This window comes from Tachypleus tridentatus, chromosome 7 (assembly GCF_004210375.1).
Source record: "Tachypleus tridentatus isolate NWPU-2018 chromosome 7, ASM421037v1, whole genome shotgun sequence".
NCBI classification, from domain to species: Eukaryota; Metazoa; Arthropoda; class Merostomata; order Xiphosura; family Limulidae; genus Tachypleus; species Tachypleus tridentatus.
Window position 1 is genome coordinate 47,702,939 of NC_134831.1, and position 17,519 is coordinate 47,720,457.

General features: G+C 29.5%; 1 protein-coding gene across 3 annotated transcripts in view; it reads left to right on the forward strand.

Annotated features, from left to right (window-relative positions):
- Positions 1-17,519, forward strand: part of LOC143255598 (ATPase MORC2-like) — a 167,841-nt gene that overhangs the window by 69,029 nt on the left and 81,293 nt on the right. For all 3 annotated transcript variants that reach the window (XM_076511479.1, XM_076511480.1, XM_076511481.1), the window contains 6 exons: positions 742-819; positions 5,250-5,458; positions 10,801-11,024; positions 11,556-11,592; positions 12,129-12,177; positions 13,579-13,664. In XM_076511479.1, coding sequence (XP_076367594.1) covers positions 742-819; positions 5,250-5,458; positions 10,801-11,024; positions 11,556-11,592; positions 12,129-12,177; positions 13,579-13,664 — 683 coding nt within the window. The remainder of the gene's footprint in view (positions 1-741; positions 820-5,249; positions 5,459-10,800; positions 11,025-11,555; positions 11,593-12,128; positions 12,178-13,578; positions 13,665-17,519) is intronic.

Sequence of the window (17,519 nt, forward strand, 5' to 3'; positions counted from 1 at the left end):
TGAACCTAACAATTTAGAAATAGTACCTCTGAGTGAATTTTGCTATAAATACCAGGAAGACAGAAAAACCTATTTTGTGTAAGGTCATATCATTCCCTTATACATATTGTGTTTTGAAGAAGCTACTTGAAGGTAAATTATTTTTAGTCTCAATATAATATTTTTGTGTAATTTAACAGTATATTGGAATTTAGTCTGTAAATCTGAGTTCTCAGTGTTCCTATCAAGTAAGGATTAGCATGTTTTGTAAGCTAAGTATGAGTAAGTTGTGTATTAATTAATGTATTGGGTACTTTAGCACACACACAAATAAAATTACATTCTAATTAAATTTTTCTAAAATTTAGTTAAAACCTATGTAAAGAAAAAAAGAAACATGTAGTAAAACAACTTCAGTGGCTGTATCCTTTTGTAGAATGATAAGAAAAAGTTTTATGATAATTTGAATAGTATGTTTGTACATGTAAATGGGTTATTTTATGTGGGTCTAACAAATTAAAAGGTTTGTAAGAGTTGGCATTATAAATAAATAGTTCTTTTAGTAAGTTTATTTGTTAATTTTTTATGTAATATTATTTTCTTAAAATTATTGCAAAAGCATTGTAAAAAAAACATTAATAATGTAAAATGTTAAAAGTTGTCAAGTTTTAATGAAAACTTTTAAAGAGAATACATTGGAATAGTAATAATCATTAATATAAAGAAAAATTGGTTGTTTTGTGTTGCTTGCATCTTTTACAGGTTGTTGTACCTATCCCTTCTTTTCATGCTGACACACTAATGCCCTATGGTGTTGAAGGAAGCAAGGCAGAAACAAAGGTAAGGGCTTAATATAACATGTTTTGGTTCAACATTGGAACTATTAGTATATCTTAACTGTTCCATCCTTTTAACTAAATCAAAATAATTAAAAAATATATTCTAAAGCCAACTGTTATCGTTCATACACTTTTTAAGATTTTCCTTAAACTCACTTAACTTTACTGCCTGCACAACATCCAAAGACAACCCATTCTAAAGGCCAACCACTCTATTAGAAAACTGAAACTGTCTTATTTGAAGATGACTCCTATTTTGCCAAAATTTATATTTGTTTACCCTTGCCCAACTATTCACATTGTTAATTATGAAAAAATATGATGCATTAACATCAACACTATCAGTTTCTTTTAGAATCTTAATCACGTTAGTCAGATCTCTCCTAACAATTTGAGAAATTTCAGTCTCTCCTCAATTGTCAGCTTCTACATCCCATTCTAGTAAACTTTCCCTCAACCCTTTTCAACAGTTCACTGTCTATTCTAAGATAAATAGTTCAAGACTGAACACAATTTTTCAAATGTACTCTAACTAGTGACCTATACAATTAAATTATAACCTCTGTAGACTTGTGTTCAGTATTTTTGTAGATGCAACCTGAGGTCCTGTTTAACTTGAAAATAACGTAACAAGGTCAAAATATTGTTCTGTACTGTATTTTAATTAAAGTTTTAATCCCTATACAAGACGTTTTGAAAGTACATTCTTTCTTTCATAACACTGTTAAGTTTACTCCCATTCAAATTATACTTATAATTCAAATTATGATAACCCATGAGTTATCTTGCATTTATCATAACTACACCCCATCTGTCATTTATTTGCCTAACTTTATAAATTATCTGAATTATTTTGTAAATCAGCAGCATCCTCTTCACAGCTATTAACACCCAAGATCTTGATATCATCTGCAAATTTGAGTAATTTTTTGACTATTTCTTCATCTGTGTCATCGAAGTAAATAAAAAAGAGCAAAGGTCCTAAGACTATCTCTGAAGTACCCCACTTGTGACATTAATCCATTTTGACTGAACTTCATTTTTAAAAACTCTCTTCTTTCCAATTTGATAACTTATCTCTACCACCTATAGAGATCATTTCTTATACAAGGCTTCATGTGGCACCTTGTCGAATGCTTTCTAAAACCCCAGCTAGATCAAGTCTACACCCTTATCCCCTTCTGCATAAGCAATAACCTTTTCAAATAATGTCAAAAAATATGTAAGGCAAGATTCTCCCTCAGTGAAACCATTATGACTATGAAATAAAGTTTTAAACTTTATTTAAATGACTTTGCAAAGCATGTTTTAGCAGACTTTTTTTTCTCACAACTCATCTAAGACTAATGGGATTGTAATTACTGGGATAGTTTTTATCACATTCCATAAAAAGAGGAGTTATATTAGCTAACTTTCAATCCTCTGGTACCTACAAACTATTCAAGGATTGACAAAAAATAGTGGCAAGTGGCTCACATATCCAATTTTTAACCTTATTTAAAACCTGTGGTAAAATATCATCTGGCTGAGAATCTTTATAATTTTTTAAACTTTCTGTTTTTTTAACCAGCTCAGAATTATTGTACTCACCTTGTTTATTCTCAGTTTATCAACTGTTTTAGATGTAGAATACTGCTTAAATCTTCATTAGTAAAAACCAAAGAAAAAGCAAAAATTTAATAATCCAGCTATCTCATAACCATCAGACAGTAGCTTTCTTTTATCATCCCTCAGGGATCCTATCCCATCCTAACATTTTGTTTACCTTTAATGTATTTAAAGAAATCCTTAATGTTATTTTTTTTTACATTTTCAGCCAACCTTTCCTCATACTTCCTTGAGCATTTTCCAATTTCTTGTTTCCCCACCTTTTTGATTTTCCATAATTTTCTAAATATCCTGTAATACCAGTCAATTTTTCATTTTTTAAATTTTATCCTTTTCTTTCACTTTATCAATTAAACCCTCTGTGAACCAACCTGGTTTTTTGCTTGAAGTTACTCTTTTCTTTCTGTAAGGGACACATTTTTCTTGAATATTTAAAAATTTTGCTACATCAGATCAGTGTCTCTAAATAATTCAGCTGCCCAATTCACAACAGATAATTCTTGTTGCATCCTTTTAGAATTTGCTTTTCTGAAATTTGTAACCAAAATATCTTATTCTTGATCTCAATGTGCAACAAGACACTGAACCAAAGAGATCAATGATTGTTTCCCCAAATATTCCTCAATTTGTACCCTCTCAATCATTTCTATATTTGACTAATTGGTGAAGAGTCTTCCTGAATATTTTCCAAAATCCTTTCTCCCTCATAGTTTGATTACAGAACTTCCCAGTTTATATGCTTGAAATTAAATCACCCATAATTACGACTTCAGTAACAGTTGAAATCTTAATCTCATTGTAAAGTTGCTTACTAATGTCATCAGTATCATTTGGTGTTCTGTAACAAATTACCACTAAGAGCCTTTTCCCTTTATATCCTCTAATAGAAACCCAATTGGATACGTTCTCCTTGCTGGTGTCTTTTGATATTCCTAACTTTGACAAGATGTCACTCACATTTTACACATAAAGCCATCCATCACCTTTAATACTCTGTCCCTATTCAATAGTCTGTAACCCTGTATTTTAAAGAAATTTGCTGTAAAGATCATCTTTGTTTAACTGTGTTTCAGTTATTCTCATTATATCAAAATGTTTCATTCCTACCAGTGCTCTAAGATCATTCATTTTATTGTTTATACTTCTTGCATTATAATAGTAACAATTACCTTTGTAATTAAAATTACTGCATTAATTTCTTTTGCTAAACTTCTCTCTGCCTCTTGTTCTTTTTTTCATTTCATTTAGTTTTCCCGTCCCTCACCACCATCTAGTCCTAGATTAAAATTTATCTTACAGCTGAGTTAATAGCTCTACTAAACAAACCACTCTCTATCCTATTTAAATATAAACCATACATTCTAAAAAACTTTCTTCTTCCACTGAACCAATCCTTCAAGTTCAACCAGCCAATCTGCTCATCCTTACATATTACCATAGTATTTAGCCCTAACGACCGACTTATAATTTTATTGCCATTGGTAATTCTGGGCAGTATCCCTGACAAAATTATGTTATGGACTCCTCCTTTAAATGCCCTTATCAACCCCTTGTACATATTAATTAACTCCTCTGACCTACTTTTCCCTACATCATGCATTGTCAAGGAATCACCTATGACTGTAACCTCCTTATCATCCACATCCTTGTCTGACCCTTTTGTTTTTCTTCCCTCAAGTAGTTCCTCAACTTAATAATGTATTAGAACAATGTATGTAACATTAAAAATAAAATATATATAGCTTGGTTTATATTATAACCTACCTATACCTATAAACTGAATTTAAACCAGTTGATCTAAGTTCAAGTAAGTAAATTAATTCTTAAAAGGTCAAATGACAATAAACTGTTTTTTATATTGTATTTATCCTGTTTTATGATTTTACCAATAAGTTGAAATGTACCTAAACCTAAGGTACTGTTACGTGCACTTTAGGCTTTTTTAACATTGTAGAAAAATTTACATTTCTGAACTCTCAAGTTAAAACTTTGACCATCTTACTTTTATTTATGAGTCTTACTCTATCTAGGTATTATTGTTTTGTTTAACCAAAAATACTACAAATTGTAATATTAATATTAAATAACTCTCAGAAATCTACAATATCCTTCCTCTTCAGTTGTGCCCTCTACAGTCACTGACTGAGATCTATTTAGTAGTTTTAACAGTTTGTCAGAAAATAATTTATTATAAATATTTGCTAAGAGTTTTTCAGTGAAAATATTTCTTAAATTTTCCTTGCTCAAAACAAATGTAGAATAGTCAGATAGTGGGAAATAAATCTACACACCCCTGTTACAGTGTCCTGACAACAAGGTTAATCTTTGTATATGAGAACAGCTGGTATGGGTATTATAACTTTTATTGATAAGCAGAGAACAACATTTCGATCTTCCTAGGTCAACTTCAGGTTAACAAAGAAAGTTAGTTCTTTCTGTATTATTACATTTGATACCTTGGAAATCGTAGTTTTGGATAGAGAGTTATAAATGTTTATTAAATGTGCATGTCCAGTTTTGTAGTTGTGTATGAAAATAAACATATATTAATGTTACTAATAATATGGAAAGGTATGTTTTAATGGAAGATATTACTCGCAATTATAATTTATGTTTGATGTCAGTGTTATATTATAAATACATGTATTTCAAAGGCAATAAAGCTATTTATTAGGCATTTATGTGAAATATGCAATACAAACGTTTTGTCAGCTTAAGCAATCCACATATTATGATTACTCATTGATTTCAAAACAGTGCCTTGTTAAAATGTTTGATCGTATGAAATGTGTAATTCTGTTTTTTTATGTATGGGTAATTTAGCATTCAAAAGAAATGGACATTATCCATAATTACTCACCTTTCAAGACAAAAGAGGAACTGATTGAACAGTTTTCTAAAATCAAAGGTGATTCTGGGACATTAGTAATCATCTATAACATAAAGCTTCAAAACAATGGAGAGCCTGAGCTTGATGTACACACAGATCCTCTGGATATTTTGATTTATAATAAAGATGGAAGTGATCTTGGGTAAGTTCAAATGATAATAAAGATGTAAAGGGTAGTGTTTTGAGGAAAGTGAACTGGCTTTATACATTTTTAGTACAAGGATTAGTAACAGTATTTAGCTGACTGTTGTAAAAGTTAAACATAAGATTAGATTAGGTGAGCTATTTTGTAGTACAGAAGATAGTAATAGCTGTGTGTTAGCTGAATTACATTAATCCTGTGTGCATGGGTCGAGGTCAATGTGCATATACCATAGCCTTTTACAGAATACCATTCAGTATGGTATTATGTATTTGGTATCAGAGTTATCAACTGTTCATTTTACCATACATTGCTGACTTAGCAATAGTTCATTGTAGAGAAGAGTAAATATTAGATACAATACAAGAGGATTTAAAAAAAAATTGAATTCCAATATTGTACTTACCTCCTTTTATAAGATTAACCCCTTCAGTGCTTCCCTTTATATGCAGACTTTTTCTTTATGCATGCCACAATTCTCCCATCTATTGGAAATGCAAGATTTCTACATGCCTATCATGCAGATAATCATGCATCACCTCACCTTACTAGGAGATCAGTCAACATGTTAGTATTTCCACCTGTTCTGCTACTACTGATGCTTCAAATGTACCACACTAGATTCACTAACACCCACAGTGACACATTTATTTTCAAACACAAATTAACTTGTATTTAACTGAACTTAACTCTCTCAGCATGGGTTTGTTCAATTTGATCTACTATGTGACCTCTTTGTACCCATTTAAGTATTAATACATTAGTTACTATTAACTTTAAATATCATTTGCATTTCTTTACAAATTTTGGCAGACTTTCAGTAAACATTGCAAGTCTTTCACACACCAAAATTCATATTACTAGGGAAGTATTTTAAGTAGACTACAAAAGATTTTTTATAAATGCATTGAGTATTTGTTTTGAACAGTTCATTTGAAATGTGATTTTTGTGGTAAGATTTAAAATACTTTTCTTTATTTCAAAAACTTCAAATATCATTTGAATAATCTCTAAAACTTCCTAAACACATTTCAAATGTTTTATCAGTAAAACGTTTCATTTTATTTGCTGTTTTTTCTGCCATAATTCTATACAAGGTTGGTCAAATTGATCAACCATGTAACTACAAAAAAATGGAAATTAAATTATTCTTTTTATTTCTTTCTAGAATGACTTTAAATCGTAACATGAAACTACATTAATTTATCCTAAGTAGCTTTAAACTTTTAACAATATACATCTATTTATAATTAAATTTTATTGTTTTATTGCCTTTTGAACTGTATCGAATTACTCTTCACACTATAATAAGTGGTAAATCACTTTAGAAACATGGAGTTTATGTTAGGCTATAGAATTATGTTACCCAAGAGCTGCTTACATGCTTGCCTTATGGAACATTTTGTTATTACTTATTTTATCAAATCTAACTTTGACTAACCTAAATAGATCCCTGATTTTACATTTTAGTTACTTCTGTAATAAAGAATAAACATGAAAAACAAGAAATAAAATACTTACCCAGTCTTCTTTGTTTTTGCTGTCAACTGTCGAGGACACTTAATCTTCCTTTTCTTATACTACTGGTAATGCAATGAATAATTTTAATTTATTTAAATAATGCACCAAAGAACATAGAATAACAACCTACAAAAAGCAAATAATTTTCTCCAATTATCACAATTTTTCTGACTTTCTAACTATGTGATAAGACCTGTTAGAAACTTGTCCATGTTAGTTGTTAGTTTCCTCATGGGAATGGAGCTTGTACTAACAGAAAAATTGTCAGTTCTTCATTCTGAAAACAACATAAAATGTAATACATTATTTGATAGGCAAAACCTTGGCTTTCTCTTTGTTGTAGATAATATAGAATTAAATGTAAGAGAGAACTATTAACAAATCCTGAAAGAGAGGATGAGATAGATTGGCAAGGCAAGAGGAGTCTGATGTTTTATATGATGTTCTGCACCAAAACAAAATTGAAGGCTATAAGAATTATGGTTTGACTGAACAATGATACTTTTATAGTTAGTAAATAATATTTGATTTCATACTTACTGGAGGGGTGTTGAATAAAATACAGAATATTGGATGCCGAGGAAAATATGCCATATTTGTCACAGTAGGGTAAATTCAGGATTTAAAAAAATATTGCCTTATAAAATTAAGAACTTAAAACTAATATAATATTAAGATATGAATTATTAGCTAAGATTTTATGCCATGGTAATTCCTATAACATAAATAAAAAGTAGCTTAATAAAATTTTGAATGTAAGTCACTAAAAGCTCATGATGTGCAATACATTATGCTTGGACAGATAAACTTAAGCACTTAATAACAAACTGAAAAAAAAAATCCAAAGTAAAATTCAATCTTTATGAAAACATCCCTGTCTTGGCACCAGTATAACAGTCTAAAATGAACATGTAGCCACAGTCAGGGATCAACAGCAACAAAAAATTTATTCACCATAACAACACTCAGAAGAAACTTCAACACTTACTAAAACACAGGACTTCATACCAGTATTAACAAACAATTTATCATAAATATTAATAAATCAGTAATAATTGAATCAGGAAAAAGAACCATAAAGAAAACCAGAAATTCCAAAACATAATACAGCAAAAACAATATTCCAGCAATACCTTTCAATATCAATAACAATATTGAGTGATAAACTATATCCTTTAATGTCTTTGTGACTTTTTCTTATGCTAGCAGAACATTCACTATGCATGTTAGCATTTGTGTCAGTTCTGTCAATACTGACACAGACTGCTTCAAGCTTACCGTACATTAATGAACAGATGGTAGACTTAGTTCTCCTTTACAATAACTGTATTCGTAAACATTCAGTAGGCTGATGTTGCTCTACTTTACACATAATGTAGGTTAATAAACAGGTGTTAGACTTAATCAGTGATGTCGAGAAAACCCACTTGTGGAGAAATATATATGTAAAAACGACTTGTTTGGGTTGAGAAAATTTTTTACGTAGAGGAGTGAACAACGTTTCGACCTTCTTCGGTCATCGTCAAGTTCACAAAGAAAAAAAGAGGTAACTGACTGGAAGCTGACCACATGTTTGAAAGGGGTTGTGTAAATGAGTGTCGGAATGTAGAGGGCGGGCCTAGATGTTTGAATATATAATTTTATATTATTGATTTTTATTATATTATTTTTTAATATAGGTATAAAGGTGTTTCTTTGTATTGGTTTATTTTGGGCTTAAGTTGTTGTATAAGTAAGGCTTCTTTAATTTTGCATTTGTTTATGTTTGTTTCTTTATTTAGTATTTGAGTGTTTTCTATGGTTATGTTGTGTTTATTTGACTTGTAGTGTTTGAAAACGTGTGAAGGTGACTTTTTATGTTCTTTGAATCTGGTTTCCATTTTTCTACTTGATTCTCCAATATAGAAGTCGTGGCAGTTTTCACATTGTATTTTATATATAATGTTGGTGTGGTGTTTGTCAGTGTAGTTTTTACATAATATAGACCTCAGTTTTGTGCCTGGTTTTTGAATAAATTTGGTATTAACTGGAATGTCATATTTTGTTGCTAGTTTTAGCCAAATGTTGGTAATTTTTCTGCTGATGTCGGGAATATATGGTATGCAGCAGTATATGGTTTTGTGATTTTTTAAATCATGGGTATATTTACTTTTGTTAGTTGATTTTGCTTTTTGTCTAGGTGTGTGCGTATAATGTTTTATACGATTTGTGGAGGAAACTTATTGATGTTGATGAAGTATTGTTTTATTTTGTCTAATTCATTGTTAATTTTTTCTGGTGAGCATAGTTTTATGGCTGTGTTTATTTGGTTTCTTAGTATGTTGAGTTTTTGTTTTGTTTCATGTGCTGAGTCCCAAGGGATGTATAGTCCAGTATGGGTAATTTTTCAGTGGATTTCTATTTTAAATTGTGTATTGGTTCTTGTAATTTTGAGGTTAAGAAATGATATTTGATTGCTTTCTTCCTGTTCACATGTGAAGTTAATGTTGGGATATATAGAGTTAATGTGATTAAAAAAATTAAGTGTGTGTTCTGTAGATTTGAATCCCGCAACCATGTCATCTAAATATTTGTACCAGTATAGTGGTGGATGTAATGCTGTGTTAATTGCTTGTGTTTCAACTTGTGTCATAAAAATATTGGCTAGAACTGGTAATACTGGGTTGCCCATGCTTAGGCAATTTTTTTGTATATAGTTGTGGTTGTTGAACATGAAGTTAGTCTTCATTGTGGTGAATTCACCACGAATCAAAAAATCACGAAACCATATACTGCTGCATACCATATATTCCCGACATCAGCAGAAAAATAACCAACATTTGCCAAAAACTAGTAACAAAATATGACATTCCAGTTAATACCAAATTTATTCAAAAACCAGGCACAAAACTGAGGTTTATACTATGTAAAAACTACACTGACAAACACCACACCAACATTATTTACAAAATACAATGTGATAACTGCCACAACTTCTATATTGGAGAAACAAGTAGAAAAATGGAAACCAGATTCAAAGAACATAAAAAGTCACCTTCACACGTTTTCAAACACTGCAAGTCAAATAAACACAACATAACCATAGAAAACACTCAAATACTAAATAAAGCAACATAAACAAATGCAAAATTAAAGAAGCCTTACTTATACAACAACTTAAGCCCAAAATAAACCAATACAAAGGAATACCTTTATACCTATATTAAAAAATATAATAAATAATAATAATAAAAATCAATAATATAGAATTATATATTCAAACATCTAAGCCCGCCCTCTACATTCTGACACTCATTTACACAACCCCTTTCAAACATGTGGTCAGCTTCCGGTCAGTTATCTCTTTCTTTCTTTGTGAACCTGACGATGACCAAAGAAGGTCGAAACGTTGTTCACTCCTCTACGTGAAAAAATTTTCTCAACCCAAACGAGCCATTTTTACATATCAAGGTGTTAGACTTAGTTCATGTTAGTTTTATATTACACTCACTGTAGATTAATAGACAGGTAATAGAGTTACTTCTTGCTAGTTCTATTATTCCACTTATTTTAGATTAACTAATAGGAGGTAGACTGAGTTCACCCTAGTTCTAGTTTGCTATCACTGTGCAATAGAGAACATTTACCATCTGTGCATAAGTGAAATACTAATGTCATATATTTGCATTTTTGCTTCATTCCTTTTAAAGTCTTGTGACAAAATGTGTAAGGTAATTTTGTAAATTGAAAGAACTATCATATGATGTAAGAAATGTTTACATTTTTATTATACACTTCATATCTATTACTGGATTAATTAAATATTTTTTATATAAATTTAGCATGACTGCAGGTGAAGCCAGAATTGAATGGAATTCCTTTCGAGCATACACTTCCATTCTGTACTGTGACCCTCGCATGAAAATAAAAATACAGGGTAAGAAAGTTCGAAGCCGACAGCTCACTCAAGAGCTGTATAAGCCACGTTGTTATTGGTACGTTTCTTCTTATTTTCAAGCTCGATCTCTGCAGGATGCAAAAAAGGCTTTACAAGAGGCTCATTCTGGTATGTGGAATTTTTCTGTTCATTAAATAAAGAAATGAACTAAAGATATGAATAAAATTGCTTGTCTTTTATCATCTGTTTTATGGCTTTATTCATATAGTCTGCTAGGGGAGTGGCTTTTGTCAGTAGTGTACAATATTAAATGCTGCATTTAAAATAATAGCATTTATGGCTGTATTTTGGATAACATGTAATTTTTTTTGTTCTTTAAGATAATTTCAGAGAATAAGTACACATAATTAGATAGCAAGTCTAATTATAAATGCATGTGATTATTTACATTTGCTCTACTCATAAGTGACATGAAGAAAATGGAAGCATATTTCATTAGATGTTATATTTTTTATATCTTGTTGTTTTCTTTCTTTTTCTTGTGAGTATTACTTTTGAAAATTTGTGTTTTGGTATTCTGTTTCATTAATTGTTTGAGGTCTGGTATCTAGAAAATAATGTTTCAACTTTGATAAATAATAAGTGAAAAACCAATGAAGCCTTTTAGATTAATTAATCTTACAAATGTATATTTTTCAGTTGAAATGAAACTTAAAGAAGCTGAGAGCAAAGCAAGGTAAAAGTTTTGTTAGAAAACAATATAAGAACTTCAGAAGGTTTAAAGTATATTAGATAATTGAAAGATTAATGTCAGAGTGTTATTTTTATGCACATATGCTCTTGGGTATTTGATGATTTGTCTATTAGTGTCACTAAAAGTACTGTTTTCAGCCATATAAAAGATTTGTGCATTGTTTATTTTTAAGAACTTAAAATGACTTTATTTTGAATAAAAACTTATAAGAAGTTTCTTACTTATAAAAGACATTTTAATTGTTTTTTTATTTAAAATCACACCATCAATTACAGTCCATCTTTTTAAATGTAAAAACCTCTTGATTTTTCTCTATGTAGTGAAGGTAAGATATTGCAAAAATATTTCAAGCAAGTTTGTGTGATCAGAAACTATATGAAAAGTTATGTTTGTATAATCATTATAATATAACTGTGCTAGAAGTGATGTTCTTTTAGTGATGTGTTTTGAAGGAGAACTGTTTATTTAGAAATGTCAGATTTTGCATAATTATATGTATATTTTTTCTTGGTTTGTAGACATTTGGAAAAAGATTATGATTGTAAACTTCATGAAAAAAATCTAAGAGTGAGTGACATTTGTTTGTTCTTGTACTTATGATTGGTTGTGTTGTTTATTTTGTTCTTGAACTGTTATCAAAATTTGCAAATGCACAATAGACATAAGGTGCAATATGTTTGGAAATGGAGGACAGTATTATTATTATTTTTTTTTTTATAATTTAAATGTGATAGAGGTATTGGTAAGATGTACCTTTGAATCAAAACTTAAAAGAACCTTGTTATTAAGGAAGTTTCTGTGCACAATTAAACTCAGAGACAATTGTTTACTTGCTAAAAAATAAATTTGTATATCCAGAGAGTACAATAACAATTCAGTTGTTGTATACAAATAAATAAAGAGAGCATCAGTCCTGATTACATATAACACTTTCCCTTTATGTAAATTACAAATGATTACAATCAGATGAGATACTGTGACTTTTCTCCACATTTTAACATTTATCTACTGTGAAAATACCACTTTTATACTGGAGTTTCTAACAAGCATTTATACATTGAATATATGTCTGTTGTAAGATTTTCACTTCTGTACCAGAGTTTTTAACAAGAATCTATGCTTCAAACATTTGTTTATTGTGAGATTTTCACTTCTATACTAGAGTTTTTAACAAGCATCTATATATCAAACATTTAAACGATAAGTAGTTAGCCTGTTCAGCAGGAGCTTGGAAGAAATTAATGAACTGTTATTTTTTTCTAAATACAATGTCTACAATATATTGTTGTTGTCATAAAAACTTGAAAATTACAGATAATTTAAATGTCAGAAATATTTCTGTGAACAAATTACTTTAATGGATTTTTTTAATGTTTGAAAGTACTATTATTAAAGCATATTAAAGAAATTACAAAAATTCAAACTGCTCCATTCACTAATTGTGTAGAAATAGTAAATTTACAGTTGTGTTAAAATCATCAATGGATTCTCTATAAGCTTAAAATTTTATTACTTGTAACCTTTCTTGCATATATATAAGGGTCTGTGGAAATGTAAACTTTGAGCTCAGACTTTATCCAAGGTAAGTAATGTTCTTGAATATTAAATAAGTTTTAAAGATTTAGTGATATAAACAGTAATAATATGTATGCGGTAAATCGTTTATTGAATATTTCTAAAGTTAGTTTGCTTTCACTACATTTGTAAAAGCTGGTACATGTATTACTATAGAAACACAACTTTGATTACTTTTGGATATGATTCAATGACAAGATACTTTACATTACTAACAAAGCCATTCAGGCAGTAAGCACTACTGTTGTAATATAGTAGGAAATATTAAACACATGCAAGGATTTGATCATGTTATCACACAAACAACATTTAGTTACTTGTATGGTTTTTATGTACTATGAATGTGCAGTGTTGCAGACTTTGCAATTTTCAGAAATGGTATATGTATTTCAGTACAAGCTGAGAAAAGCTCAGATGGCAGCTGCTAATATTGCTGAAGAGCATAAGTTGAAGAAATTACATTCAGACAGTAAGCAAAAGTAAGTTAAATTATGGGATTTATAATTCTAATTTTAAATGACAACTTCAGTAGAGAATAGCTTTAAATTATATATATATAAATTTCAAATAATGTTTAGCAAAGAAAAGCATTTTCAAATTGTTTTTAAAAAGCTGGTTTGAGAAGCAAATTCAGTATATATCTTAATTTTTAAGTTTATGAAATCATGATTACTATAGAATTTTACAAATTTACACGTGCCTTAGTTTTTATCTATAAATTTATCACATATTATCTACAGCTGTATCTTAAGAAATAACACTATTAAGCATGTTGGATAGCAACCACTCCTTAGTTTGAAAACAATGTAGTATATCCTTTTTTGTTTTAAGAAAGTTAAACATAGTTCATTATCTATATATCTTGATCTACAGTGTTTCTTTCAGAGGGATGGATGTGCTAACAGGGAATGGTGGTGGCTTATCATTATTTACTTTTATCAACATGTACATTTTTGAGTATGCAGGACATGGTTATGGCTTAATAGCCCTTCCATTATGTGCTGGGTAGAATCCAGAAAAAAGCATTATATTTCATCCCTTCTTTTTCTGTTGTATCTTTGTATTGGTTGATTAAATTTGACCTGGTTTGTATCCTCCATAAAATAATAGGAAATAAATAGAAATTATGCTTATTTCATTCTAGATTGACTACAGATTATAACATGAAAACAAATGTTTAGTCTAAATAGCTTGAATGTCATAACATTATATATTTATGTATATTTATTATTTTTATTATATTAACATCTTTGGGCTGTGCCGAGCTAACATTATAGAAGTTGCAATGACATAGTGCGCATGCACTCATGTTACTATATACAAGAATGTAAAACTAGCTTTTACAAAGTCACGTGTTTTGGCTGTGTTTTAGTGGATTAGTATTTTGTAAAATTGTCACATTTCAGTTTTAATACATTATAACTATTTAAAATAAGTTCTGAAATTTTAGTTTTTTCTTAAAGCTTAGAATAGTAAGTAAAAAATTATAGAAAATAACTATCTCTTCTAGTTACAAACTTTGAACGTATTTGCTGTTTGCTCTAGGTAACTGCATCTCATAAAATTTTGCATGTGGAGGATGTTAAATGAAATAATATTTTTAGGTTTTCTATATACATTTTGAAATAAACAAAATATCATAAATTACTATATCAATACCACATAATTCCACTATAATTTATCATGCTTAGTAAATAAACTTTATTTAGGTTAAAAACAGTATGAAATTTTGAGCTCACTAAAGACTAACCTTATTGTTTAAAATCTACCATGAAAAAAAAGGGTTTCCCATGCAAATACTTTGAAAAGGTTCACAAAACCATGTGTGGGATATTCTGGGCATTTGATTGATTATTCATACATCGTGTATAGAAATAGGTATACGTAAGAGTTTTCAAAAATGGAAAGAGGTGGGTTAGGCCACTGTTTTGATTCAGTAAATTTAGCAATATCTCAACAGATAGAAGAGAAAGGAGGTTTTTATTTTATATTCTAGCTTGCCAATATCAGTAATTTGACTTCCTAATTCATAAGAAACTATATACTTTGTATTTGTACATCCCACACATCTAATTTGAACCAATGCTGCATTCGACATACTACATAACATACAAAAGTCAATTGTTTAAGTATGTTTTTTTAATATTTACTTTTAAATTAAGAAGTTAAGTAATATGTAATATGAAAATTTGAATTACAATGTACAGCTTGATACCAAACTTAACATGCATTCATAAAATAGTAGTTCAATAAAATTTTAAACATGAGTCAACAAACACAATGTGATATGGCCTTTGACTTGTGACTAGTAGCAGTAGGTTAAAAGGTTAAAATTCAAGGAACTTATGTCCATATTTAAAATATTAAAAATCTACAAATGAACAACATTTTATAATGCATAATTAAATTTTTTATTTAAACCATTCAGTGATTTAAAGGACATTGTACATATTTCAACATGGCTTTATGTCATCTTCAGGAGTGTGAAAAACAGTTAGTGTGTGCTATATAAGGACAAAAGCCAAGGTCGTGATTGCTAGTTTACTAGATGATGTGTCCAGTATAACTTGCAGGTTCAGCTAATGCAGAGTTTTTGCTTTTGTTTCTAACATTCTAAAGAATGTTGTTAAGGATGTGAAGCACAACTTACTCATTTTACACTAGTTTTTTATATATCTTACCAAATGTTAATCATAATTTACTTTTGTTAACATTTATTTTGTTAAAGTTCCTTGTCGTTTTACCAACAATTTGAAGTGAGAAATCTGTCTAATATTACCTGTTTATTAATAATTAACAGTTTATTTTTCAAATCTACTGAATTAAAATATAGTTTGTAAAGACCTGCAAATGTAAGAGTAAAAAACTGACATTTTGGTTTATAATAGACTGTAGTTTCTAACTTATTCTTGTTTTCTTATCCAGTATTTCCAAAAAGAGTAAGATTATGTTTGTTTCTTTCAGTTTGTGAGTAAAGTAAATAGAGGGTCTGAGGCTATTTATATAATTAGCAAACTCAAACAGAGTCTCTTTACCATGCAGCCACATCATGAATGTGTCATTGTCATAGGTAATTTATATTCATGGTTTAAGTTGGCATTCTGTAAAATATCAGTTTCAAATCTATCTCCATAAAACGATCACACAACAAATGAGATAGTAGCAGACCTATGGCTATATCTTCAGTTTGTTTATATAACTTATTATTAAATTGAAAATACGAGTTTTCAGCATAAGGTTTTGTCAAGTTAATTGTCTAAAATTTCAGCGTGTGGTGCATTGCTTATACATAATTTGTATTCAAAACAATTGATAACTGTATTAGTAGGTAATTTCAAAAGGCACAAGCATATCATTACAATTTATATTTGCCATACGTATTGGTTCAATAAATTCTATGGAATTTTTAATGATGTAAATGTTTTATCACTCATTAAAGACTACTTATATGCTTTTACAACTGTTGATTGGTTTAAATAAAGATTTCAATTGTGTATTTTTAAACATTTGTAGATTTTAATATGGTTATGTCTTTTGTAAAATTGGTGACAGTTATTGTATCATTGCACTATTTGTTCACCTTGCTGAGAGATGGTCATAACTTGTTTTCTATTTTAGTTCTGCTAGAGCGTACTATGTACCAGAATGTTGTTAAGGATGTGAAGCACAACTTACTCATTTTACACTAGTGCCTGTTCTGAGTATTTAGTCAAAAAGAACAGACAGCTGGATTTTATTATAAATATATTACAGATTTAAAGCTACTGCCAAGGTGTTCTTATCAGCTTCAAATTCTTGCCATAAATCAGCTGCAAATTCAGCAGTATTGATCCAGGTTTCTCTAGTACTTTACTAACTACTCAGTGATGATTGTAGTAGTGATTCAATCTGATATGCAATCCATGAATCTCACCCCACTATCACCAGGAATTAATTTTTCTAACATGATATGATATGTATTTTTGAATGCAATAAAAAAATATCAGTTAAATAATAAAAGCATAATATACAATAAATCAAACAGTATGTTTAGCTGAACACTAAATGTAACAGAGCTTGTGTGGGTTTTGGAAAGTCTTGGAAAACTGCTGAAGCAATTACCAGGATCTGGAAAGTTTTGGAAAGATGAGATTTCACCCTAGGGTTTTGGAAAAATCATGGAAAATAAAACTTTTCTCCTGACATTATTATGAAGTAGTGTTTTCCATAACTTATTTATTTGATGATGATTTAATATCCAGTGATGACAACTTCTGGGTGAGCCTTTCATGTTTCCTTTTAGTTATGAACGTGTTGTACATGCACATGTATAAATAACAGTTTTAATTACATCA